We start from the raw sequence: 27180 nt of genomic DNA, 5'->3' as shown, positions 1-27180 counted from the left end.
TTTACTTCAAAAACTCATTTTGAAGAGCATTTTACGATGTTTTTGGTTTCTCATTTTGAATGTTTTTAGATTTTATCTGTACAAACTGAAATCACAATTTTTTTGTATATTTTCCATATTCTCCCCTTAAAATTAAAAACATTAAGAAAGAAAATAAACGAAAAACTGTACAGAAACAAAAGATGATTAACCGAGCAATTTAATTTCTTTTAAAGTTTTTAAACCATTAATACTAAGCAAATAGTTAAATCTTGTTTTATCAAATGTCTTGGTAAAAAGGTCATATTTCTAAAAATTCGTATGTATCTTTTCAAGATTGATTCGTTTCTTTTCAAAACAATCACGGATAAAATGATATCATATCTCAATATGTTTCGACTTTGAGTGTTGAACGGGATTTTTAGTTATGTTAATTGCAGCGGAATTATCAATATAAATGAGAGTAGTAAGAAATTCAAACCGCAATCCCACAAGTATTGCTGGATCCATAAAACCTGTGAACAATAACCCGAGGCTGCCACATATTCGGCTTCAGCGGTTGAAGTAGAGACCGTTGTCTGCTTCATACACTGCCATGAACAAGCCGGTTTCCTAAAAATTGACATTCTGCTGTAGTAGACCTGAAATTGATCTTGCACCGTCCATAGTCCGAGTCTGTATAAGCAGTAAGATCGAAACTATCGTCCTTGTGATACCATAACCCAGTGTCAGGATTACCCCTCAGATAGTGCGAAACACGCTTAACAGCCACCATATGGGTCACTCGAGGACTCGACTGATACCTACCACAAAAACAAACAACAAACATAATATCAGGACGACAAACAGTTAAGTACATTAAAGAACTGATCATAGCTCAATAAAGTGTCGGATTAACGGTATCCTTCAATTCGTCCGGTGACAAATTGTGACCCACGGGAAATGGCGTCGTGGGGACTTTTTCCTGGCAGTTATCTTAAATTGGCTTAAGACATCGTTCACTTATTTAGTCTGATGATTGAAGATTCTAGAATCAGACTGGTGAACCTGCAACCCCAAAAAGAAGTTCATCTCTCCCATCGAACTCATTTCGAGCTTAGTCTGCATCGTCTTCTCAAAATCCTTACATAACGCGTCATTTGTCGAACCAAATATGATATCGTCGGTGTAAATCTGGACGAGATGGAGATCATTTTCGACAGTCTTATGGAACAAGGTACAATCCACAGTCCCTCGTTTAAAGCCGCTATCGATCAAATGGTCAGCCAACATGCTGTACCAAGCCCTCGGGGCTTGATGCAGACCATATAGAGCCTTGTTTAATCAATAAACATGCTCAGGATAGTCAGGATCTTCAAAAACAGGAGGTTGCTTCACATACACCTCTTCATGTATTTCACCATTCAAAAACGCACTCTTGACGCCCATTTGGTACACTTTAAAGTTCTTGAAAGATGCGTAGGCAAGAAAGATACGTATAGATTCTAGTCGTGCCACCGGGGCTTATACTTCCATGTAATCTATGACTTCCTGTTGATTAAAACCTTCGACGTGTAATCATGCTTTGTTCTCATAATTACCCCACGATCGTCCTTCTTGCATTTAAATACCCATTTTTTGAGGATAGCTTTCTTAACTCAAACCGGTTGATCAATGAGATCCCATACACCTAGTCACACAAACTGCTGCAGTTCTTCCTGCATTGCTTCTACCCAAGGTGGTTCATCAAGTGCCATTAAAACACTTATCGGTTCAATCTGAGATAGGAAGCAAGTGTATTTGGCGATACTCATTATCACCGTTGCATGCATATTTATAAATACACTTTAAACCATCTTAGGTTTATTTAAGTTCAAAGGAACAGTTTGTTCATCAAATACTTGGTTGATTCTTTTGAACTTATAAACCCTTCAGGTTTATACATTATCAGTTTTCACCGGATTAACGAATTTCATTAAATCCTCATCCGAAACTGGTTTCTTTTCAGATGAAACAGATGACACCTTTGTTACATTAGCAGTTTGCTTTCTTGATGAGTTAGAACCATATTTTGTTTCCTTGAAATCATGTGGTTCACATAAAATATGATTTTCTCATGGAATATTGTCATAATACATTATCGTCGCATACGTTAGCAACTTGTCTTTGCGTGCAAACCCCCTCATGAACATCATCGATAATATATTCCTGAGGATGATAAGAGTGAATCCGAAGTGTTGGATTCTCAAGAACTATAACATTTTCGTTTAAGTTGGTGATGTTATCTCCAGTAGATTCAACAGTTAAAGATTGGGAAGATTCTTCAACTTGTATCTCGAGAATATCCTGAGATTTAACGAATGGAGCAGAGGAGTAATCTTCGAATTCGGCATCATCAGATAAGTTAGAAACTTAAGCTGAAGTTTAAGGTTGATCGGGTACTACAACTAGTTCTTCATAATACACACGAATTAAATCTTCTTGTTGTACGTCAACCGAGGAAGAGAAAGAATCGAAAAGACCATCACAGTCGAGCATCCAATCTGGTCCCTTGCCCTTAGGGGGTGTGATGTACCGTTGACAATCCATGTGGTACCATTCTTCAACACACCCAGAGAGAGGTTAAATAAACGTTTCTTGGATGATGCGTACCCAAGAAAGTATCCATCGATCGCCTTCTCTTCAAATTTACCCGCATCTTTCTTTAACATTGTGCAAGGACACCCAAATCATTCGAGGAATTGAAGGTTCGGCTTACTGTTATTATGAAGTTTGTAACTTGTTTACTTCAACTTCTTAACCGTGAGAACTGTGTTCAATGTGTAACATGCAGTATTCAGAGCTTCGTTCCAGAATTGAACTGGAAGCTTAGAATCCGCCAACATTGTTCTAGCCGCCTCAATGATAGTCGACTCTTTCTTTTAGCAACATCGTTCTGTTGTGGCACATAAGGAGCACTGTATTCATGACAAATTCCTGTTTGAACACAGAAGAATTCCATCTGAATATTCTCAATCTCCGTGCCATTATCACTTCAGATTCGTCTCACTTTAAATTTGTAAAGTGATTCGACCTTAGAGATCTGATTTTGTACGAGAACGGGTGTTTGATCCTTTGTGTGCATAAATAACACCTATGAAAATCGCGAATAGTTATCGGTTCATAGGACCAAATAAATCTATGTGAAGACGTTCCAACGGAGCATTGATCGAGTTGATCATTTTCAGTGGATGCGATTTCTTCTTCAATTTGCCCTTTTTGCACACAGCAAAATGGTCGGTCATCTTGAAATTCTTCAATGATATGCCCTCCACTAAATCATTCGCCCTTAAATGATTCATTTTTCTGATGTGGATATGACGTATATCATGTCTTTCTTGGTTGCTTTCGAGACAAAACACATAGCTGAAGATGAAGAAGTTGCAGTTTTGCCCATGTCAAGAAAATAAATATCATGAGATCGAGGTTATCTCATGACGACCATGTCCTCGGGAATAACGAATCCCCGTTTAAGAATAACGCATTCTTTATCTGTGAACAAGGTCGTATTACCTGTTATCACAAATCTGTGAAATGCAACTGATTGTGGTCATCCTTGTCGCAATAATTTACCTTCTCGAAGGTAACTCTACCGTTCGAGACTTCACCTTCCTTGGTTATTAAACCACCCTAATTGCCCACAAAAGCAACATAACCCCCTTGAATGTCATTAGCGTTTGTAAGGAGATTAAGATTGTCGGTTATGTGCAAAGAGAATCCACTATCCTCGATCCATTTGTCTCCTGAAATAGTCTTGGATGAACTATGCACAAACAAGTAAATAGTTAGTTAAAAAAGGCAGCTTAAGCGCTAGTTCTGGGATGAACCTTTGGTTCCTTTGGTGATAAATTAAATTTAGGTTTCCCGGTTAAAGATCCATCAACAGAAACCTTATTTCTTTGGTTTTGTTTTTCAAGTTCTTGTGGTGTAGGTGATGAACTTCAAAATACGTCAAAGACGATTTTGATTTTCTTTTGAGATAATCATCTTGATTTGTACCAGAATTCGTGTTCTGACACACAGGTTTACCAACTCAACCGTCTTGTCAGTTATAACCTTCTTGTTAACATTAACCCTCTCCACCTTTTGAGGGTTAACATTGTTGAACATGATGTATGAATCATCGAGGTTAACTTGTGAAGATTGTTCTTTTAAAAAATTCTTAACTGTCGGAACTTGTTCCTTGGTTAAGGGTTTTTCATTGAGTTTAACCATAGAACCACACTTCTTAGCTACTTGCCCCTTTCACCACATGAGAAACAAGTTCTCATGTCAACAAATCCTTGTGGTGAAATGTCATTAACTGGGACATAAGCAGTGGCATGTGAAACTACAGGTTCAAAAGAAACAACCTTTTCATTTTGAATACCTATTTTATTCTCACGTTTATTTTTGTAAAATTCTAGATTGGAACATTTTGAGAAATTCTGTGGTGAATCCAATCCAGACGATTTTACAAATTTGATGGGTTTTATCAAATTTGTTTTAACCTTTTCTTGAGAATTGTCAATTGATTTTGACTTTTCATATTCTTTCTCTAGTTCGGTTAAGCTTGATGTTTCATTCATAAATACAATTTCAACCATCTCAGGTTTAATTAAGTTCAATGGAATAGTTCGTTCATCAAATACTTGATTATTTCCTTTGATCTTAAAAACCCTTCTCGTTTTTACATTACCAGTTTTCATCGGATTAATGAATTTCATTAATTCCTCATCCGAAATTGGTTTCTTTTCGGATGAAGCAGATGAAACCTACTTTAAATTACCAGTTTGCTTTGTTGATGAGTTAGAACCTGATTTTGTTTTCTTGAAATTATGTGGTTCACACAAAATATGATTTTCTAGTAGAATATTGTCATTTTTGTGAATCACGTCTGGTTCAATAACATCCTCTACCAGCACATCGTGATCAGTTTCAAAAAAAACTAACTTACTTTGAATGTGAGGCTTTGGAATTGATTTTTCCTTTCTGGTACTTTCATTCATAGTCACTTGAGGATCAATAGTCAAAGGACTATCAATATCAATTTTCTGTAAATTTTCAGTGTCTGGAATGGAAGTATAATCATTGTGAAATGGAGCAGGAATCTCTACAAAACCTAAACCGGTCTTCCCATTACTAATGAGAATTACTGACCTAAATAATCTCAGTCAACATAAAATATGGGCTTCAGCTTTTAACTCATGATTGCTAAGCGACAATACCTCGATCTTATCCTTTGACTTTTGATCAAGATCAATCATCTGTCGATAGTTATCACAAATGATAGTGAGCTCATGAACAAGTTGATCATTGTGGTGTAAGACCCCGAATCCCGGGAATCCTACAGTTGGTAATCATATCCAAAATTCATAAAAATTTAAAACCAAGAAAATTAGTTTTGTTTAAAACAAGTTCGAGTAAATAACAGCGGAATAATAGGTATCAAGAATCCCAAAACTTAACAAAAGTTTAACCCAAACCAATACATTTTATTTGAAAACCAGTTCAGAGTATGTAATCAGCGGAAAATCATAAGTTCTAAAACAAATTCCCCAATCCGGGAATTAGGCCCAAAACCAAGTTTAAATATATCTAGTAATAATTAAAAGGAAACAGTGTTCATTATTGAAATCCCCGACTAGATATGCCTTCAACCGTCCAAGTAGTCTCGAGCACGTCCAAGCGGTAAGCCTCCTTCTCTTAACCTGAAACTCACACTAACATACACACAAAGTCAGCTTGAGCTGAGTGAGTTCAAGTTTTAATAATTGAAATTTATATAAATCATTCCAAGAGTTTAAATATAAAACGGGATATGAACAGTTAGGCCGTAATAAACGAAAAGTCATCATACTTATATATCTATATAATTATATCCCTATACATAACATCCAAGTAATAACATCAGAGTTGAGCACACGTACAACCCAAACATGTAACATTCCATCCAAGTAATAACGTCAGGGTCAAGCACACGTACAACCCAAACACGTAACATTCCATCCAACGTATGCAAACACAAAGTAGGCATACGCAAACATCCTTAGTCGATAACGACTAATTAACATCGCCTATTATTGGCCATAAAAAACACATGTATAAACATACGTACAAACATACATAAATATCATCCCAAGGCATACTCTATACAAGTAAGCCCATGCAAAATCATTTAAACGGTTCATCAAGCAAAATCAGTTCGATGTGTATGCTAGCCCAAAACTTGAAAAGAGTGAAAAGGGGCATCATGAACTCACCTGACACAAGACACAAAATCACCACGAGCTAGAGAACCCCTAAGTATCCCCACAACTCAAAAGCCTGTTGGTTTACATACAATCATTACTAACGACACCGAATGGACTCGTTTATCCTACGACGTGTTCTAGTATGGTTCAAGTTACCTAAAGCCTCGACCTCACCACGTTCGATTAAAACAGGCCCCGGGGCCATATTTACCAAAACGACCCATAGGTACTTCCGAGAACAAAGAATTCCCAAATTACCCCCGGAAGCACTAGGTGAGACTAACATGCTTGTTTAAGAGTTGTTTAGGCAATTAACATCCAACTCAGCCTCGTGTGGACCCAATATGATAAATTCATAGCCAAAAAGTCCACACGACACTACACGAGTTGAATGGGTCGGTAACCCGCAAGCACAACGCACCAACTATTCATTAAACGCGAATTCTCGTTGTACCGACCCATTTGAGTAACCGACAACCAATTCAGCCCCATTACCTTTAAAAACCAGTTTCTTACAGCCCACAACTCATACTGAGGCTACACCATTCGAATTGGTTGTTAGTTCCCTCAAAAACGCGCTAGACATCACAATTCACAAACTAGTCAACCGAATACTAGTTTTCAGCTACAATTAGTTGACCAATCAAACGAACACCAATGCACATGATTTTAAAGTATGTTATATGGGACATACCTGGAATATTGTGGTGCAAAAACCTTAGCCGAAACAGCCCCGAAACTGCCCAATTGGACAGCCACCCGGTAAGCCTAAAACAAGCGGTTTAGTGATCAATACGCGATGTATAAGCATGGTTTAAGGTGTAAAAGACTAGAGGGGACATGGGAATAACCTTGAATTGAAGTTTTACACCCTAATCTTGGCTGAAAAAAAAGAAAAACGAAGCCCTAAGGCTGCTGCATACCTCCGATCAGCCAAGGAGAAGAGGGGGGGGGGGTTAGGGTTTTGTTTATGATATAAAAACCTTACACTCTAGCCCCTCTAATTGGAACAAAATAGCAACTTGGCGGAAAAGTTAATTATTTTAACGAACCGGAATGACGAGAAAGCCTCCGAGGAATGTTGGATAAGTCCCGAGAGATGTACATACTTTACATGCTTTAAATCACTTAACTGAAATTAACGGGCGTTACAAATCCACCCCCATTACAATGGGATTCGTCCCCGAATCCCGATGCGATAGGGACAATTGCGGGTAGAGTTTCATCATTTCATCTTCGGAATCCCAAGTGGCCTTGGAGCCCCTACGGTTCCTCCACTGCGCCTTCACCTGCCTGACCACCTTATCCCTTAAACGCCTTTCCTGATGGTCAAGAATGGCGATAGGTTCCTCAATGTACTTCAACATACTATCAAGCTCAATATCACCAAGAGGCACATAGGTCTCCCCATCTGACAAACATTTCCTCAAATGAGACACGTGGAAAGTAGGATGAATCCCAGCGAGCTCGTCAGGAAAATCCAGTCTATACGTTACCTCACCAACACGGGGCAATATACGGAACGGACTACTGAACCTTGGACTAAGCTTCCCCCTCTTACGAAAACGGATAATACCCTTCCACGGATGAACTTTTAACATAACCCGATCACCAGTCTCAAACACAATAGGTCTTCACCTTTTATCCGCATAGTTCCTTTGACGATCCTGAGCGGCCTTCCAGAAAGCCTTAATCTTCTCAATCATCTCTGTAGTAGCCTCGACCACCTCTAAACTTCCCAACTGTTTCTGACCAATGGAGCTCCAACAGACTGGAGTCCTACACCTCCGTCCATACAACATCTCGAATGGCAGCATTCCAAATCGTGGCGTGATAACTGTTATTATAAGAAAACTCGACTAACGGTAAGTGACGATCCCAACAACCACCAAAATCGATGACACAAGCTCACAACATATCCTCGAGAGTCTGAGTGGTCCTCTCGGATTGACCATCCGTCTGCGGGTGATAAGAGGTACTGATGAGGAGTTTGGTACCCATCTCCTCATGAAATTTCTTCCAAAACTTGGAGGTGAAATGAGTATCCCTATCCGAAACAATAGATGCAGGCACCCCGTGCCTAGAAACAATCTCATGAATAAACACATCGGCCAACTGCTCGGAATTATAAGTTTCTCGAGTCGGCAAGAAGTGAGCGCTCTTAGTCAATCTATCCACGATTACCCAAATGGTGTCATAGCTACCCCTAGGAGAATGAGGCAGTTTAGTCACATAATCCATCGTAAGATGCTCCCACTTCCACTCAGGTATTTCAAGGGGTCGAAGTTTCCTGAAAGGCTTCTAGTGCTCAGCCTTAACTTGTAGACACGTCAAACACTCACTCACATACTGAGCCACCTCATACTTCATCGCATGCCACCAATAATTCTTCTTCAGGTCTTGGTACATCTTGGTCGCGGCCAGATGAATGGAATAGCGCGACTTGTGTGCTTCATCCAATATCTTACTCCTGAATCCCCCATACCTAGGTACCCATAAAGGACCGTCCTTGTACTTCACGCCGTCACCGTAGTCTTCCAACAATTTTTCCTGACCCCAAATACGTTCTGACATAATCCATTCCACCTGCAAAGCTTCATTCTGGACATTGGCTATCTGTTTCAAAATATCAGGCTTGAGAATAAGCTTGTAAGATTTCACACGAATAGGTTTCGGTCTCTCCTTCCGGCTCAACGCGTCGGCTACCAAGTTAGCCTTACTGGGATGATACATAATCTCCAAATCATAATCCTTAATCAATTCCAGCCACCGACGCTGACGCATATTCAGTTCCTTTTGCATCGAAAAAATACTTTAAGCCCTTATGATCGGTATAGATAACACAGGGGACACCGTACACATAATGTTTCCACAACTTAAGGGCAAACACAACCGCCACCGGCTCCAGATCGTGAGTAGGACAATTTGCCTTGTGAGGCTTTAACTGCCGCGAGGAATAAGCTATGACTCGGCCTCGCTGCATCAGAACACACCCAAGCCCATAGTAAGAGGCATCATAATTGACAAACAGATCGTCAGTGCCATCGGGCAACGCTAAAATCAGAGCATGCGTCACATGTACTTTAATTCGAGGAAAGCCTCCTCTTGCTCAGTACCCCAAACAACTTAACGCTCTTCTTAGTCAACTTGGTCAATGATGAAGCGATTTTCGAAAATTCGGGCATGAAGCGGCGATAATACCACGCCAAGCCCAGAAAACTACGAATTTCAGACGGAGACTTAGGGGATTCCAAATTGTTCATGGCTTCCACTTTTGCAGGGTCAACCAAAATACCACTCGGGTTAATAACATGACCCAAGAACTGAACCTCGCGTAACTAAAAAGAACACTTACGAAATTTCGCGTACAACTTATTCTTTCGCAGAGCTTCCAAAACTTCCATGAGATAACCGGCGTGATCTGATTCGCTTTTGGAATACACAAGAATGTCATCGATGAACACAATAACAGAACGATCAAGCATCGGCCTACACACTCGGCACATAAGATCCATGAACGCAGCCGATGCGTTGGTCAAACCGAAAGACAACACGAGAGATTCAAAATATCCATAACAAGTGCGGAAGGCAGTCTTAGGGATTTCTTCCTCACGAATTTTCAACTGATGATACCCGGACCTAAGGCCGATCATCGAGAACCAACTAGTTCCTTGGAGTTGATCAAATAAGTCGTCCATCCTTGGTAGAGGGTACCGATTTTTCACGGTAGTCGATGCACATCCGTATGCTACCGTCCTTCTTGACGAATAGGACCGGGGCACCCCAGGGTGAGATGCTCGGTCGAATGAAGTCTTTGTCGAGAAAGTCTCCCAATTGAGCCATAAATTCTTTCACTTCGTTTGGTGCTAGACGATAAGGAGCTCGAGCAACGGGTTTTGCACCCGGCATAAGGTCTATCTGGAATTCGACCTTGAGATCCGGCGGCACATCTGACAAATCATATGGAAACACACCCGGGAAATCCCGAACAATAGGAACATCACCGACGGTAGCCACCTTGGTTTTCACGTTTCTAATATACGCCCAGCACCCCCGCTGCATCTGTTTTCCCGCCTTAAGCATGGATATGATATGTGGCGTCGCACCATTCCGATCATCAAAGACCGTAATTTGGGTCCCATCTGGGGCCCTTAGACGTACAAGTTTCTTACCACAAATGATCTGAGCATCAACACTCGCGAGCCAGTCCAACCCAAGCACTACATCGAAACAGCCAAGCGGCATCAAATACAGCTGCACCGGAAATCTGTATCCCGACAACTCGATGGAACAACCCTGAATAGCCCTAGACACGGAAACGGACTTCCCTACGGCGACCTCAACCTCAAACACATCGACTACATGCTTCGGTAATTTATTCAATGTGGAACAGAAAGCGGTAAACATAAAACTTCTACTGGCACCCGAATCAAATAAGACCGAAGCCTGTAATTCATCAAGTAAAAAGGTATCTGGGATAACATTACACTCCTACTTAGCTAAACAATTACACATACATTCTTGAAGGAGCTAGGAATTTAAGCGGTCAAGTACAAAGGAACCCAGAGTGACAGCATGCTACGCCTCAGCTAAACAATTACGCGCAAAGCGTTTGAGAGGATGGGAAATGAACATGAGAATTTAAGGAATGAGATGAACTTTAACGCTAACGACACGAGAGTTAGCCATATCCTATCCCTACGAAGAAGGAACCCTAATATAGTCAGACACAAGTAGAATTTAGAACATGCAAGGTAATGGTAAACTGCTAACAATGTTGATCAAGTGTTATTAATTGTTTACTTTACCCGCCCATCCTAAGCACCCTCTGCCCCTAACCATATCAGCATCCCATCTTACACTTAAGCAATTATTCACGAAATGACATCCTAAACTTGTAAGAATGACTACAAAATTAAAATTTACCTCTTGGCGTGCAGCTACTCTCGGTTGGCATTTCTAGTCCGTTCTTCTACAGTTCGAGTCCAAGCATTCAGAAATGCTCGGATCCCTCGAACCATGGCTCTGATACCAACTTGTAAAACCTCGAATCCCGGGAATCCTACAGTTGGTAATCATATCCAAAATTCATAAAAATTTAAAACCAATAAAATTTGTTTTGTTTAAAACAAGTTCAACAGCGGAATAATAAGTATCAAGAATCCCAAAACTTAACAAAAGTTTAACCCAAAGCAATACATTTTATTTGAATAACCAGTTCAGAGTATGTAATCAGTGGAAAATATTTAGTTCTAAAACAAATTCCCCCACCTGGGAATTAGGCCTAAAACCAAGTTTAAATATATCTAGTAATAATTGAGAGGAAACGGTGTTCATTATTGAAATCCCCGACTAGATATGCCTTCAACCGTCCAAGTAGTCTCGAGAACGTCTAAGCGGTAAGCCTCCTCCTCTTAACTTGAAACTCACACTAACATACACAGAAAGTCAGCTTGAGTTGAGTGAGTTCAAGTTTTAATAATTGAAATTTATATAAATCATTCCAAGAGTTTAAATATAAAACGGGATATGTGCAGTTAGGCCGTAATAAACGATAAGTGATCATAATTATATATATATATATATATATATATATATATATATATATATATATATATATATATATATAATTATATCCCTATACATAACAACAAAGTAATAACATCAGGGTCGAGCACACGTATAATTCAAACACATAACATTCCATCCAACGTATGCAAACACAAAGTAGGCATACGCCAACATCCTTAGTCGATAACGACTAATTAACATCGCCAATTATTGGCCATAAAATAACACATGTATAAACATACGTACAAACATACATAAATATCATCCCAAGGCATTCTCTATACAAGTAAGCCCATGAAAAATCATTTAAACGGTTCATCAAGCAAAATCAGTTCGATGTGTATGCTAGCCCTAAACTTGAAAAGAGTGAAAAGGGGCATCATGAACTCACCTGACACAAGGCATGAAATCACCACGAGCTAGAGAACCCCTAAGTATCCCCACAACTCAAACGCCTGTCGGTTTACATACAATCATTACTAACGACACCGAATGGACTTGTTTATCCTACGAGGTGTTCTAGTATGGTTCAAGTTACCTAAAGCCTCGACCTCCCCACGTTTGATTAAAATAGCTCCCTGGGCCTTATATTTACCAAAATGACCCATAGTACTCCCGAGAACCAAGAATTCCCAAATTACCCCCGGAAGCACTAGGTGAGACTAACATGCTTGTTTAAGAGTTTTTTAGGCAATTAACATCCAACTCAGCCCCGTGTGGACCCAATATGATAAATTCACAGCCAACAAGTCCACACGACGCTACACAAGTTGAATGGGTCGGTAACCCGTAAGCACAACGCACCAACTATTCAATAAAAGCGAATTCGTGTTGTACCGACCCGTTTGAGTAACCGACAACCAATTCAGCCCCATTACCTTTAAAAATCAGTTTCTTATAGCCCACAACTCATACCGAGGCTACAACATTCGAATTGGTTGTTAGTTCCCTCAAACAACGCGCTAGACATCACAATTCACAAACTAATCAACCGAATACTAGTTTTCAAGCTACAACTAGTTGACCAATCAAACGAACACCAATGCACATGATTTTAAAGTATGTTATATGGGACATACCTAGGAAGATTGTGGTGCAAAAAGCTTAGCCGAAACAGCCCAATTGGACAGCCACCCGGTAAGCCTAAAACAAACTGTTTAACGATCAATACGCGATGTATAAGGATGGTTTAAGGTGTAAAAGACTAGAGGGGACATGGGACTAACCTTGAATGGAAGTTTACAACCTAATCGTGGCTGCAAAAAAAATAAAAATGAAGCCCTATGGCTGCTGCATACCTCCGATCGGCCAAGGAGAAGAGGGGGCTTAGGGTTTTGTTTATGATATAAAAACATTACACTCTAGCCCCTCCAATTGGAACAAAGTAGCAACTGGCGGAAAAGTTAATTAGTTTAAAGAACCGGAATGACGAGAAAGCCTCCAAGGAATGTCGAATAAGTACCGAGAGATGTACATACTTTACATGCTTTAAATCACTTAACTGAAATTAACGGGCGTTACATGTGGTGTTTAAGTGACTCATATTTAGTTTTATAATCACCAGAATGAGAACATTTTATTTCAACAACCACTGATGAAATAATATCGGTTCGAATTGAAATAGTTTTAGAAGAATGAACCTCTTTTATTTTTGCCATTCAAGAAAAGTTGTCATGCACATCATCACTAGAAGTATCCAACTTTGTTTCCGATTCCTCACTTTCTACCAATACTTTATCAACTGTTTCCTCTTCATTTTTAGGGTTTAGGGTTTAGGGTGTATGACCAATCGATGCCCTCTTGTGCAATCAGTGTCTGTGACCCACCAGATTTGGAATTATCAGCACCAGATTTAGGTTTATCCTTGGACGACTCAGAGTTGTTATACTTCTTTTTGTTATTGAAGTTTCTATCTTGATTTCTTTGTCCAGAATACTCCATCCTCGACTTATCACAATCCTTGGCGAAATAGCCAAATTCTTCACAATTGTAGCACTTGACCTTTAATTTATCAAAGCCAATCCTCTTGCTCATGGCAGACAAGTCTTTAACAGTCCGTTGCATGAATTTCTTAATTTTATAAACTATCATCTCCATGTTCCATTTAAGATCAATGCGTTCAAGATCATCGGGATCGACCTGATGATAATCTTCATCGGTCATGTCACAGTTGGCTACTTAGCCTCCCACCAATTGCTCGTATGATTTCATAAAAGCAGTAATGAAAGAAAAGTGCTTCTCGGCTTCTTTCATGTTCACAGTTGGTGGTGGTGATACATTAGGCCTTTGAGCAGCAGCACCAGCATACCAGTTGAACCATCAAATATGTTAGGCTCGACGCAGCTTCACGAGGAATCTCAAAAGTCACTTGAGAGTAGTAATAAGTGATAGGAACTGAAGCAGTTTTATTCACTGGGCTTGATCCACCATACAGTGTGGGATTTTAGTTACCTTTAGAAGAGTTTTGACACTTAAGCTCAAACTCCCTTTCTTCCAACTTCTGAATGAAATTCATAGTAGTTATGGCTTCATTCCTGAAATATCCGTTTTTAGTAAGAACCATTAAGTAGGTTGAATAAGAAGGTAGTGAATTCTTCAAAGTGTTAATAAGATCACTATCAACTGGAAGAATCGAGAATATGTGCATTTCAGTAATTAAATGACAGAATCTAGTGATCAACTCTCCAACGGTTTCACTAGCAATAAGATTAATGTTTGTAAACTGATACTTTAACATTGACATCTTTCTCTCCTTTGTATTTCCCATGCTTCTTGACCTCAAAGCTTCATACAAAGGAGCACATATCTTTATGTGACTGAATTGGTGAAAGATATGCTCGGGTAAAGCCATGGTCAATATGGAATAAACTTTCGTTTCAATCTCTTATGCTTTCTTCTCCTCAGCCGACATATGAGAGAATAATTTTTCAGAGATTCCATGTGTGATAGAGATGATTATTATTCGGACATATGTAACCTCTAAACTCTACACACACCATGGATGAACGGCACCCAAATGAGCTCTGAACCTGAGTCTTAAGTCCCATTTTGGAAAATCATACAAATTGTTAAGTTTGTGACACTTCGTATGAGATCCAATCTAAGCATTAGTAGTCAGAATTTGTTGCATTAAAGCATTCTGAGAAACAAAAGCGTAAAAGTTTTCCATGATGAAAGTTTAAGGGTTAAAACTGTTAAACTCAGAAATTTGAATAACGAACGTGGAACAGGAGCAGCGAATGAGAGATTCTTGTAACGAATAAACAATCACAAGTGATACTGTTCACACGTATGAGCTGTGACGAATGAGTGAATAAGGAATTTGATGTAACAGTGTACGAATGAGAAAACGAATGAAGAATAGTAAGTACAAATGTGTGAAGGATGAATGTGAAAATGAATATGGTTAAGACAAATGATTGAACAGTGTAACGAATGAGCTACAGTATAACGAATGGGTTGTTAGAAATGATTACAACAACTTGATAAGCGTCTAACGAATGAGATATGAAAAGAACAACCGTGCTCAAGAAATCAACGAAGGTGCGTATATTCCATCTGTGAGATTTAAACAGGGCAAAAGGATATAAGTCGTGGTTTGGTTATAGGCTTAGGGTTCGTCATATTAATTCGTAGATTTAGCTAGTCTACAGAGGATCATCGTATATGTTTCAATAGATTATCGTATACTTATTTGTGAACTGATCCAATGCTTTATGAATAACGTGATTTCATATCGAGTCTTAAAACCTGTGAACTCACCAACCATTGTGTTGACTTTTTAAAACTTGGTTTAATGCAATATTTGAGGTTAGCGCGACTAACCTAATAGTAGGGGGAAATGTCAACGTCAATAGTACTATTCGTATACTCTTGTGGCTAACTCCGTTTGCTAATGGTTATAGTATGCAAGCAAGGAACTTTTAGCACTACATAGTTCAACTCATGTTCGCATAAGGATTGGTGTTTTGTTTCTAATTACCGTATATAAAAGTAGTTGTGTATGTTTCCCACCGGATTTATAATACAATAAAATAGTAAAAAGGGGTCGTGAAACTCACCTTGTGAGTTTAGTGGTTGTTTGCTAGCAGCTGTAATTTAGACCTGATTCCGCTGCCTTCACACGTCCTAAACGCATAAGGTTAGTTTATTCGTTATTGACTCGCAAGTCGGTTTATGCTAGTCGCTTTCACCCAACTCGTAGTTTCTTTAGCTCGTTCGTGCCGGCTGCTTTCAATCGGTCGTTTCATTTGTTGTGTCGGTTGCTTTCACCTACCGATATCGTTTAAGGTGTCGGTTGATTTCGCCAACCGATCGTTTCGGTTAAGGTGTCGGTTGCTTTCACCAATCGATCGTTTCATTTAAGGTGTCGGTTGTTTTCACATAGCTTAATGTATAAGTAACGTTTCATACGTTAGTTTTTGGACAACCTGTTGAAAATAAGTTTTTATATTCTTTTTGAAAATAAATATCTATGTAACTATATAACTATTAAGTATGCACTTCATATTAATGTCAGCTTCATTTATTTGGCAATTGGTTAAATACAAATGATTCGTTTAATCAAGTAATAAATAAATATAGAAACTATATTTATTTCTTGGTAATATTTTGTTAAGTTGTGGCTAACTTAGCACATAATAAATTTATATTTTCATTCATAGTCTCCAAACTGATTTTAGACACGATTTGGTCATTTAACTCGGTAAAGAAAACTATTTTTTTTATGTTTAATAATTATTTACATATTTCCATTAAATATATGTTTATGTAAAAATAAGTATTTCGAGACTATAACGTCATATTTTCTATCCAAGCATATCAATTTTAATTTTCCTATTTCTTTTATATTTTGTCTCGTTCATATTAGTATTTATTAGTTTCCATGCTAATTATAAAGTTATAGTTTTGTTTAAACGAAATCATATTTAACTTTAGAAACTTATATAAACATATTTTCAACAAAAATAATAATCCATTTTCTTCTTATTTAAAATTATGTTATAATCCTTTTTTACTTTAAAATAAGTTTATATTTGTAATAAAACTCATGTATACTTTTAATTGTATTTTCCAAATTACCCACTTTTAAACTATATTTTCGTATCTAATTTATATATTATTTTAAATATCCATTTTTCTTCACTAAAACCATATTTACATATTTATGTTTTTAACTAAAAAGAAGTCCATCCTTTTTAACAAATCATATGTATAGACATAATAAGCATTCTCAACCAAGCTCTAGTAATAAAAAATTATATGTTTTTAGAATTTATGTCTAGACATATTAGACATGTTCAACCCAAGTTCCAACCACAAACCTACTTTACTAACCATGTTTTCATTTTAAATTTTCTTAAATTATTATTGACACACTTATTTGTAACAGTCCAGCTATCGCCGCACCATAATATTATCCGCTTTGGTCGGGACGTACCACCATCGCCTCACGGATTTGCTTTTGGTTGCCCAGGTGGAGACTTACCATGAGGTCACCCATCCTGATACTACTCTCACTTGAGCACGCTTAACTGTGGAGTTCTCCTCTCATCCACTACCATTAAGCGCCCAAAACGTGTTATGATGGGGAAGGTATCCACCTCCTTATAAAGAAGGCTTAGTTCTCCTCCCTAACCGATGTGGGATGTCACAAAGACCGTCTGATTATACCGGCAGAATTAGTATAAGCAAATGTTAGGAAGAAGGTTAGAATGAAAATAAGCAAAATTAATAGACAAAGATTCACTTATATTAAATGTATCGTTTTGAACAGTTAAAAAGTAGCATGGAAAGTCTAGGGTTTTGTGACGGCGGTGGTACGAGGTGGTATAAATGAGGAATATTCGCTCTGAATGTTATGCTCTTGTGTAAAATCTCGTTCCTTTGTGTAAAACCTAGGATTCTATTTATAGGCCCAGAAATTTCTTCTAGAAACCCAAATGATTACATAATGAATGACAAAAATAAATACAAGTGTAAACAGGTCTTCGAGTATGATAATTCCTTATCGAGCAGACCTTGTAATGCACAGCATGCTCGAAACATGTCTTTGAGCAGACTTTACTTAGAATATTTTCAGAAGAAAATATTCTTCTCCAACAGAATTCAACCTTCATAACTTATCATTGCTTTGCTCGAATATGTTCCACGAGCAAGCATGTTCTTCTTAATCTCTTCAATCCTGCCTTATGACTTATTATGAACAATCTTCAGCATACTCGGGTACAGAAGCTTGCTCGGGATTGAACCATGCTCGAAGATTATACTTAGAACATCTGAGAGCTTTTATTGTATCCATGCTCGACCCACCAAGTTGCTCGAAATACTTGGTTTAAGCTGGATATAGATCAAGTTGTCTTCTCGAATAGCAATTTGTACTCGATGAAGAACATCCTTGCTTGACAAAGTGTGGCTTGCTCAAAGCTTTAAACACTTAGAAGAAATTCCAAAAGATAGTCTTACGATCGTAAGACATCATGCTCGAGGTAGTAAATCTGTGCTCGAAGGTCCAAGCTAGCTCGAAGTCTATATTTAGCCATTTCTTTGAGGAGGTTGAGAAAAATCCAATCTTCCTTGTAAATTTCTGACTCAACATATGCTTGCAGATCTAATGACTAAAGGTCTCTCGCCTAAAGTTTTTGAAGAACATGTTTCTAATATGGGACTTGCTGAAGACCTTATTTAATTGCATACTGTACTTTCTTATGTTTTATTTAATAAAATTTCCCCTGTTTTGCTTTTTGTATGTCTCTTAGTATGTTCTGTATACATAATGACATATAGACAATTCATTATGCTAAGCAAAAGTTTGAAGGGCTTACTTGAAATTTTGATCATAACTACTTATGTTTCAAATAAGTACTTCAATTTTCAATTCAATGACTCTATTTCTTTGCTCCAATTTAAGTTGAAAGTTAAAATGAGTGTTAAAATCTGCAGACTAATCTAATTCTCATAATAGATGATTACTCGACCAAGTGGGAGAATGTAGGAATAAATATATTTATATACTTATCATATGGCCATTAGAATCATTTATATTTAAATAGATTAAAATAATAAACAATTATACCTTATTATTATATTAGCTTGGTAATTGTTGATGGACCATATTACCCTCATTGCTAATAAAGGGTTTCCCCTTGGGTGTATTTAAAGGAGACTAAGTAACATCAAAGAGGACACACGAGACACAAACATACAACATAAGAATTCGTAACCCTCTTCTCTCTCATATTTGGTTCTCTCTCAAGAACCCTAATCCTTATCCTTAACAATACATCCTAAAGGAAAACTCGATCAAGCTGACAATCATGTCTAGAGGTTTCTCATCTGCTATGACTACTCTCTCTGCTTTAACAAGTGCGCACATCTTATCAGGTTTATCATATCATTCATGTTTTTATGATCACCATGAAGAATTGATTAGCATACCCGACTAACCCGATTTAGTGGATCGTTTAGTTTCACCCTGACAAACTTTGTGCTATCTTCTTCATTTGTGTCATCTCTTATCAATTTAGTTTCATAAATGGATTTTGACCCGTTATAATCTTATAATTGAATTGAAAATGAAGGGAATTGATTTATGACCAAACATGTGAACAATCTTCATGGTTCCAAGCATCAAGTTTTGATTGAGTTTACAAGTTGCACGAAGTTGAAGCGCTCCGCTTAAATCCGAAAATGACATGTTGATCTAATGCTAGTGTAGCCCACACCAACCCTAGCGTATGCCATTCATGCTTTGTATTATGTTGTACACTAGCCATTACATTGGAGGTCACATTGGGTGGGGCACGTAATTTTTGTGGGCCAATATATATATATATATATATATATATATATATATATATATATATATATATATATAAAAGTATAAAACTTATAAAATACTATTGAATCTTTACCATCTTATAATTATTGGGTCCAAAACTTTTTTTACCCATAGTCCATTTAAAATCCAATTTAAGTTGTTGGACCCAAAGTAAAATTAAAAAAAAGATTAAAAAAAACAATTACAAAATAAATAAAAAAAATGGTTGATTAAAATTCCTTTTTGGATTCCTCCTTTGAGAATGCTGAACAAAACCTAAACATCGACCAACCCATCCGACCACCACTGCTGATTTACCATTGATCAATCGAGCCACCAAGGACCAAAGTTTTTTTTTTAAATGCTAGGAGAGCTCGTCAGCTAGTCGTTAGATATTATTTTATTTGACTTTAATACTATATTCTTGCTATGTTTATTGTTATAATGCGAAACGTTGTTTAAAAGAATTAGCTTATATATTTTGTTACTCGTTAGTGCCTATGGACCTTTTATTTCAACTCGGGCGAGGTATTTAAATACTCGGAGACGGCCCAGAATTTACGTTAATCTCAGCGTAGACCACACTGGCCCAAGGTAGATTATGCTGGGCATTGAATTTCTTTATTTTTTTTTTCTGTTAATAAAACATGCTATCTTTAACGCAAATAACTTTAAATTATTTTAAAAATATATAATTTTAATTATTGTATTCTTGCAAATTGAAATGCAAAACTAGACATGTTGCATGCATTTGAAGCGATACCGATCAGGTTCCAACCATGTCCCTACCACAACACTTGGGTTTATAGCAACTAATTAAATTTCATACGTTTGAAGCTCTAGATGGTGGCCTCCTATAATTTGAATACAAAATTCCAGCAGTTTCACTCTTCTCCTTTATGTCTTGATACATCGTCCAAGATTCTTCACAATAGTTAGTCAACCGATCAAAGACCTTGGTCAAACTCCCATCAACCATGCTCAAATCCCACTCTGTAATCTTCTTCTCCTCACCATTCCCATTCAAACTCAACTCTTTGCTCTTCAATTCTTCTTCAACCAAAAGTCGACGAATATTACATAACAATTCTTTAATCACATCACTTACTTTCTGTGAAGGAAGAGTCCGGATCCCACCTGACCAATCCTGACACATGATGAAAATTGTTGGGGCCACGGCTCGTCGAGGAGAGAAGGTTCGTCGGCCCTTGACACGTTCTTTTGGTTGAGTTATGCAGTTTTGGAGCCAGTTGTTGATTGATTCAACATATGATGTGTACGATTTGACCAAATCTGAAAAGGCTGACCCGAGGCACTCTACGTCGTGTTCTAGCTCGACCATGATCATGTGGTTATTGGTCTCGGTGTGGTTAGTTCGTGTTCTTGAATGGTTAGCGGATTTGATTGTTGTGTATTGAGCATGGTAGCATTCGAGCATCGCCTTCCACATTATCATCAAACTACAAGAACCGTCCCATAAGAAAACAATCAGGTTTTGAGTTGTTATATTTAAAAAGTTTAATAAACAAGGCGTGTTTGGGTGACATGTTTAATTATAGTGAGTAGGCCTGTAAATATCACTAGTTACAAGATTTAATTTTAGGTCCAGCATATTAATGTTCATGTTTACTTTTAATTAGTGTTCACTCAATTACGTTGTTCATCTATGTTCATTTACGTTCGTGAACTGTTTGTTAGTACATACTATTTACAACAAACACATACGAAAACGAAAACACTCATTTACTAACAAACGAATACGAACATTGTTCGTTTAATTTTGTTCAATCGTTGTTCGGTTAAATTAAACAAATGAACATGGATGTGCTCCTTTTGTGTTGGCTTGGTACATTTACAAGCCTAATATGTATTATGTTTGGGTTGATCTTATGGCCCAATTAATTAAGCAAGTTAACCCGCAACCCATTTACGACCATTTAACCCGTTTATTACAACCAGATTAACATGTTTACAACTTGATTACTCCCAACCAACTCGTCAGCCCTTTTAACACATTTAGATAAATGAGTTAAACAAGCATGTTTGGGTTCCACAATTTTAAGTGTTTCTAGGATAGGGACTTGTTGGGTTGATGAGTTTGACACAAATAAATATATGGTTCACGTTTAGGCTAACAATTCGACCAGGCAACCAGAAACATGTAGACTCGCCAACCACATACGATTCACATCCCTGATTACGGTGCCAAAAACTAGAATACAATTAAAATGCTTACCCTTGAATGAGTTCCATGAGTTGAGGTTGTAATTCCTCATCCCTCATTTTTTCAATCCGTTTCGATATGGAATCAACTGTATGCAATGCAACCTTCATACGCGAGTGCAAATATTTAGCTGCCGCTCGGGTTTTATCGATTAGATGAGTTTTATGATCCTTGGCGAATTGGCGTCTAAGTTCGTCACACTTTTTATCGTACTCCTTCCTAATACTTTCACTCGCCTGCATATTTCAAAAAAAAAACAATCATAATCAACGTCAAAAAATGACATTTGACCCGAATAGTCAAAATGGGTTTACCTTGACTTCATCATAGAGCTTCCTTTCCCAGGCATATAATCTGTCAAGAGTTGAAGAATGAGTTCCTGCTATCATGCAAAACTCTTGTATGAAATTGTTTTTGTTATCGTCGGTTGATGAAGGGCCCGGAAGACACAATAACGATGGGCTTGAAGACATTGATCGCTTCCATGTAATGACTTTTGTTGTTTGTTGAGGTTCTACAATATTTAAGAAGCAGAAAAAAAAAAAAAAGAATATGTCACTTATTGTGTCACATATGCAAATTGGATGCCAACTTAAAATATGGGTCTAGCCTGGCCTACATAACTTTGGCCCATTAAACTACTTTACCGTATAACCTTATTTTGGTTTTACTTTTACATAAAGCTACTTTTATTTTAATTTCTTACTTTTGACTAAAAATTAAAAGAAAATTACTATCTTTAACATTTTAGTTGTTTTTTTATCAACGATTCAAGGAACGCCTCAATACATCAAACATGACACAATTATAGCATAAACTAAGGGTGTAAACGAGCCAAGCCACCTGTAAGATTCTCGAGAACGACTTCCAAAACGCTCTCAATTCGAGCTTCAATGAGCTCGGGCCTAAATATAAGCTTGCCTGATAAATGAGCTCGACCCTAAACTTTATTTATCAAGTTCGAGCCTGCTGACGGGCCTGCTATTTATATAATTTTTATTCTATAATATTCGAAGATATAAAATTATAGTAAAAGTAACTAAATATTATATTACTACATAAATATTCTATAAATATTATACTAACATATAAATTAATTAATAAACAAGCCGAATTTGAACTTAAAAAATCAATCACGAGTCACTAGCTCTCTGTAAGTTAAACGAGCTTCCACTCGGCTCGTTACCCCTATTCAGGGCTGTAAAAATAATGCTTAGACGCCGATTAATCACTAGTCGGTACACCGACCAGTCGATGATTAATCACTTTTTAAGCAAAAGCGGTCAAAACGAAAAATTTAAATAGAAGAATTGGCATATATGTTTGAAAAATTACATGCTAATTACAAACCCTATTAATCCTGATTACTCTCTATTCCCTACTGCTCCGCCCGAGTAGCGTCTAACAAGTTAAAAAACATACCATGTAAAACAAGTGCGTTTCCTCGGAAACAAGTTAGTAGCGATGATGATGATGATCCACTTGACCCACCTAAAAACCAAACATTCATCTCAAATTAACATTCAAACAACCTAAAACTTTTATAATCATCACATAAATCTAAACAAAACACAACATACCATTTGCTTCCGAATAGCTAATCTGAATCTTATTCACCTCGAGCATCCTCGAAATCTCGTCACCTGATTTCGAAGCTCTAGTGAAGCAATCCTCAATCTCTTTAATACTCGAAGCAAAATCTCTACCCCCAAATGGGATAACCTCCAAAGGATCATCCGTTTTGTCCATGGTTAAACAATCATCCTTTGAATCACTAAGCGGGCCTGGTTTGGTTTGATCATTTTCCATAACCAAACCAGACCCGTGTGACTCAGTATCACTTAAATGATCATCCTCACAATGCGCATTTTGGTCATGTTTCACTCGATCATGGCGCATTAACCTGAAGCTCCCATCAGTCGGATCAAAGTAGTCCCACGAGAACCGTGGCAGTGGGGGTGGGGGTGGGGGTGGCAGTGATTCCATGTCATGTACATAAACCTCATTGGTATTGCTGATCTTGGAAGGGTTAATATGAACAGTTGCAGCATTAACCCCACCAGAGATCATGTAATTTACGCTTGCGGCAGCCCGGGCTGCCTCAGTTTCTGCGAATTTACCAATGGCGATTCCGATATTTTGAAGGGACTGGGCATACACAACATGTGCAGCTGCTAACTCGTACCTCGAATCAATGGCTTGTTTCATGTAACGTTTGCGGTCTTTGCATAATCGCAACGGTTCGCAGCTCGCTGTTTTCGAATGGGAGACGCCCATTTTCAGATAAAACAACTTTTAGAAAGACAGCTATATTATAAATATAAATGGACAGCTTCTTCTTTGATCAGCCATTTTAATTTAGAGGCGAAGAAAAAGTGGAAAGTGGGTTGAAATCCAGATAGTGAAACATGAATGAATATCTGGGAATCTGATTTATGAAAAAAGTGGAGGGAATATGAGTCATCAACACCACCAATGTTATTGTTGTTGATTTGATCCTGTGAACGACTAGTAGTGAGCCACCTTTGTTTTACAAAAAGATTGGTTTTAAGGCAAAAGTGTGCAATAAAGGGGTGATGATAAAAGTGGTGACTTTATGCAATGTTTTATGTAAATGCATGCTAAATCACTTTTTCTATATACCTTTACTAAGTTGGTAAAATTATACAAAAAAGAAAAAGAAGAAAGAAAAACTGAATGAAAATCTTCAACTTACAAGATTTCGATGTGATTCTAACAAATATAAAAAAATGGGTTTTGAAATGATAGAACTTTGTAATTATTCTTTTAATTGAGCAATGATATTGTTATTAAGAATTTAAAGTAAAATAATTAAAACTAAACTAATAACTTTTCTGGTTTTTGTCTTTTTGGATGGGTGAGTCCAACTATTATGAAATGAATGCGTTTATTTAAAGAATTAGTTTTTTTTTAATTTGTTTCATTTTTAAATAATATTTATCATAGCTAAAACAAGGTAACCTATTTTGTATTTACCGCTTCGCCAGTGAGCTAGTCTGACACACCCCGACCATGACGGAAACGTCGGGGTGCAACCAATTGTTCATCGTACACGACACTATTAAGTGACAATATTTAATCAACTCATTTAAATTCATAAAAACACAAAAAATCACATAACTTGTTCATACAATAACCGAATTCAAATCATAGTAAATAATATATTGTTCGTTTTGCTAATATCCTAATAGTCTCGATAACGTTTTTTCTTCAAGTCCTCGAGTCAACCTAAAGTCAAACTTGTAACATTGCAAAAATAGACTTTGTCAACACAAAGGTTTGTGAGCAATTTCATAGTTTTTGAACAATAGATATATAATATGAAATTCCACAACTTGTATACAAAACAATAAATAATAGCAACAATTTAGATAAATGAAATCGTTAATAAGAATACATTAACGACACCTTTCTATAAGGGGATGCCAGATATACTCGGATTTTGTGAATCAACCATCCAAAAGCGGTAAACACATTAGCACTTAAGCATATAAGCATATAACACCAAATCGAGCATTTATTTAAGTAAAGTATACAATAAAGTTTTATGGTTTAAGAATCAAGTATAAATCATTTGGATTTGAATAAGTTTGCAATGTCACCCCCAAAATATAAAAGAGTGAAAACGGGGGATGAAAGTACTCACGTTCAAGTAATAAACTTGAAAGATTTGATGATTTGGAGATTAACCGGAAAGACGAGTTTAACGAACGAAGCCTAAAGGAGAAGAAGTCTTGTATTAGAAAAGTTGTCTTGGAAGTCTTTAAACGAAAATAAATGATAAGAAATGTAAACAATTTAAAGTTTAAGGTTTAAAATGTAAATATTTAAGAAATTATAATAATAGTCCTTTTAAAAATGTAAGTTTGCTCGAAACCGGGTTAAAGTATATAGCCTTAATTTTACTCAACCTATGTTAAGTAATAAGGTGGGTAAAAATGCAAGAAAGCAAGTCCCTTTATAATATAGATACTAAAACGGGTTTTAACGAGTGTTCGGGTGGTCGGTTCGGGTCTTGGTGACTTGACCAAACCCAAAGTCAACTTTCCCAAAATAATAAATGTATGAGATAACTCAATAAATCTTAAAGAGACTTAACCAAGTATGTAGTTCTATTGTTTTAGAACTAACAACGTCCGTTAAGCGAGTGTTCGGTTTAATCGGTCCAAACTTTGTTATAAGATCAAGTTGGATTCAACATTCCGAGTACTTTGTGAAAATAATTAAAAATTAGTTTATAAAGTATTTTTAAAGAAATATATAAGCTTTAATGGTTAAAAACACACTTGTTTGTCTTAAGCGAGTAAACTTGGTTTAGTTCGGTTTGGTTCGGTTTTTATCTTGGAATAAGGCCAAGAATGGTTACCACATGTCCAAACATCATAGAACTTGTAAAATAATTTATAAAATAATAATACCAAAGTTTTACATACAAAAAGTCAACAACAAAGTCTTTAAACGAAAGTTCGGTTTCCGGTTCGGATCTTGTTTCGGGATAAGACCGAGGTTAGATTCTACAAACCCATAACCATGGAACTAATTAAAATGATTTTAGAAACTCAAATCTTACATAAAACATTTTTATACAACTATTTAAACAAACTAGTAAACAAGAGTTCGGCTTCTAGTTTGGAGCTATTTACGGATTAACCAAGGCTAGTCTCTACAAACCCATAACCATGGAACTCAAAATGTAAAATAGAACTAAGATAAGCAGAAGTTAAACAAGTATAACAAGTTTGATGGTTAGATGCGGAAAATATATATAATCAAGGACTACTACGAGTCCTCCATGCAGCTTTGTCTTATGGGCCGGACACTTAACCGACCGAGACCGGAGAAATGCCCACCGAAGGTACAAAGGGTGCTATTATATATATGTTGTATAACAATCTTCAAGTATAAATAAGTGTTAACAAGTTGATTATAATGTAAGACTATGGTCAGTTTGACTTTGAAAAGTCAAACTGCCAAAAAAATATGAAGAACACCTTTGAATGCTTGAGAATTGGAAGAGAAAGAGATGAATGGGCAGGGATTAATGAAGGGGATATGGGTGTATATATAGGGTGGGTTGAAAGGGTCAAGCATGGGGTGTGATATTAAGGTTTGCATGCAAGAAGGGTCAAGACAAGTCACAAAACAAAAAAAAAAAAAGATGGGGCTGCTGGTCTGCACGTCGGTTCGCGTCCGGAAGTTCGTTTTTGATGTATCTTGAGCGTTTTAAGTCCGTTTTCGAATCCGTAAAAGGGGTTTTTCAAATTAGACAAGCGGGAATGTTTTAGTAACATAAAATCCAATATTTTATATATTTG

At 37.1% G+C, this 27180-nt stretch overlaps 2 protein-coding genes across 2 annotated transcripts; both read right to left on the bottom strand.

Annotated features, from left to right (window-relative positions):
* Nucleotides 1–7378: 7378 nt before the first annotated feature.
* On the bottom strand, nt 7379–7831 carry LOC143595579 (uncharacterized). The gene has a single exon (XM_077074563.1). It carries the CDS (start codon nt 7829–7831, stop codon nt 7379–7381), a length of 453 nt encoding a protein of 150 aa, XP_076930678.1.
* Nucleotides 7832–20443: 12612 nt separating this feature from the next.
* On the bottom strand, nt 20444–24121 carry LOC143595578 (protein ALTERED PHOSPHATE STARVATION RESPONSE 1-like). Its single transcript, XM_077074562.1, has 5 exons — nt 23425–24121; nt 23267–23335; nt 22159–22358; nt 21857–22080; nt 20444–21080 (listed from the first exon to the last, which is right to left on the bottom strand). Exons 1-5 carry the CDS (start codon nt 24119–24121, stop codon nt 20444–20446), a joined length of 1827 nt encoding a protein of 608 aa, XP_076930677.1.
* Nucleotides 24122–27180: the final 3059 nt, after the last annotated feature.

The sequence above is a fragment of the Bidens hawaiensis genome, unplaced genomic scaffold (assembly GCF_021521415.1).
Source record: "Bidens hawaiensis isolate Kalapana, Puna unplaced genomic scaffold, B.hawaiensis_p1.1 tig00045341_1, whole genome shotgun sequence".
Lineage (NCBI taxonomy): Eukaryota > Viridiplantae > Streptophyta > Magnoliopsida > Asterales > Asteraceae > Bidens > Bidens hawaiensis.
The sequence above is the reverse complement of the archived record's forward strand: the minus strand, read 5'-3'. Positions and strand labels throughout refer to the sequence as shown.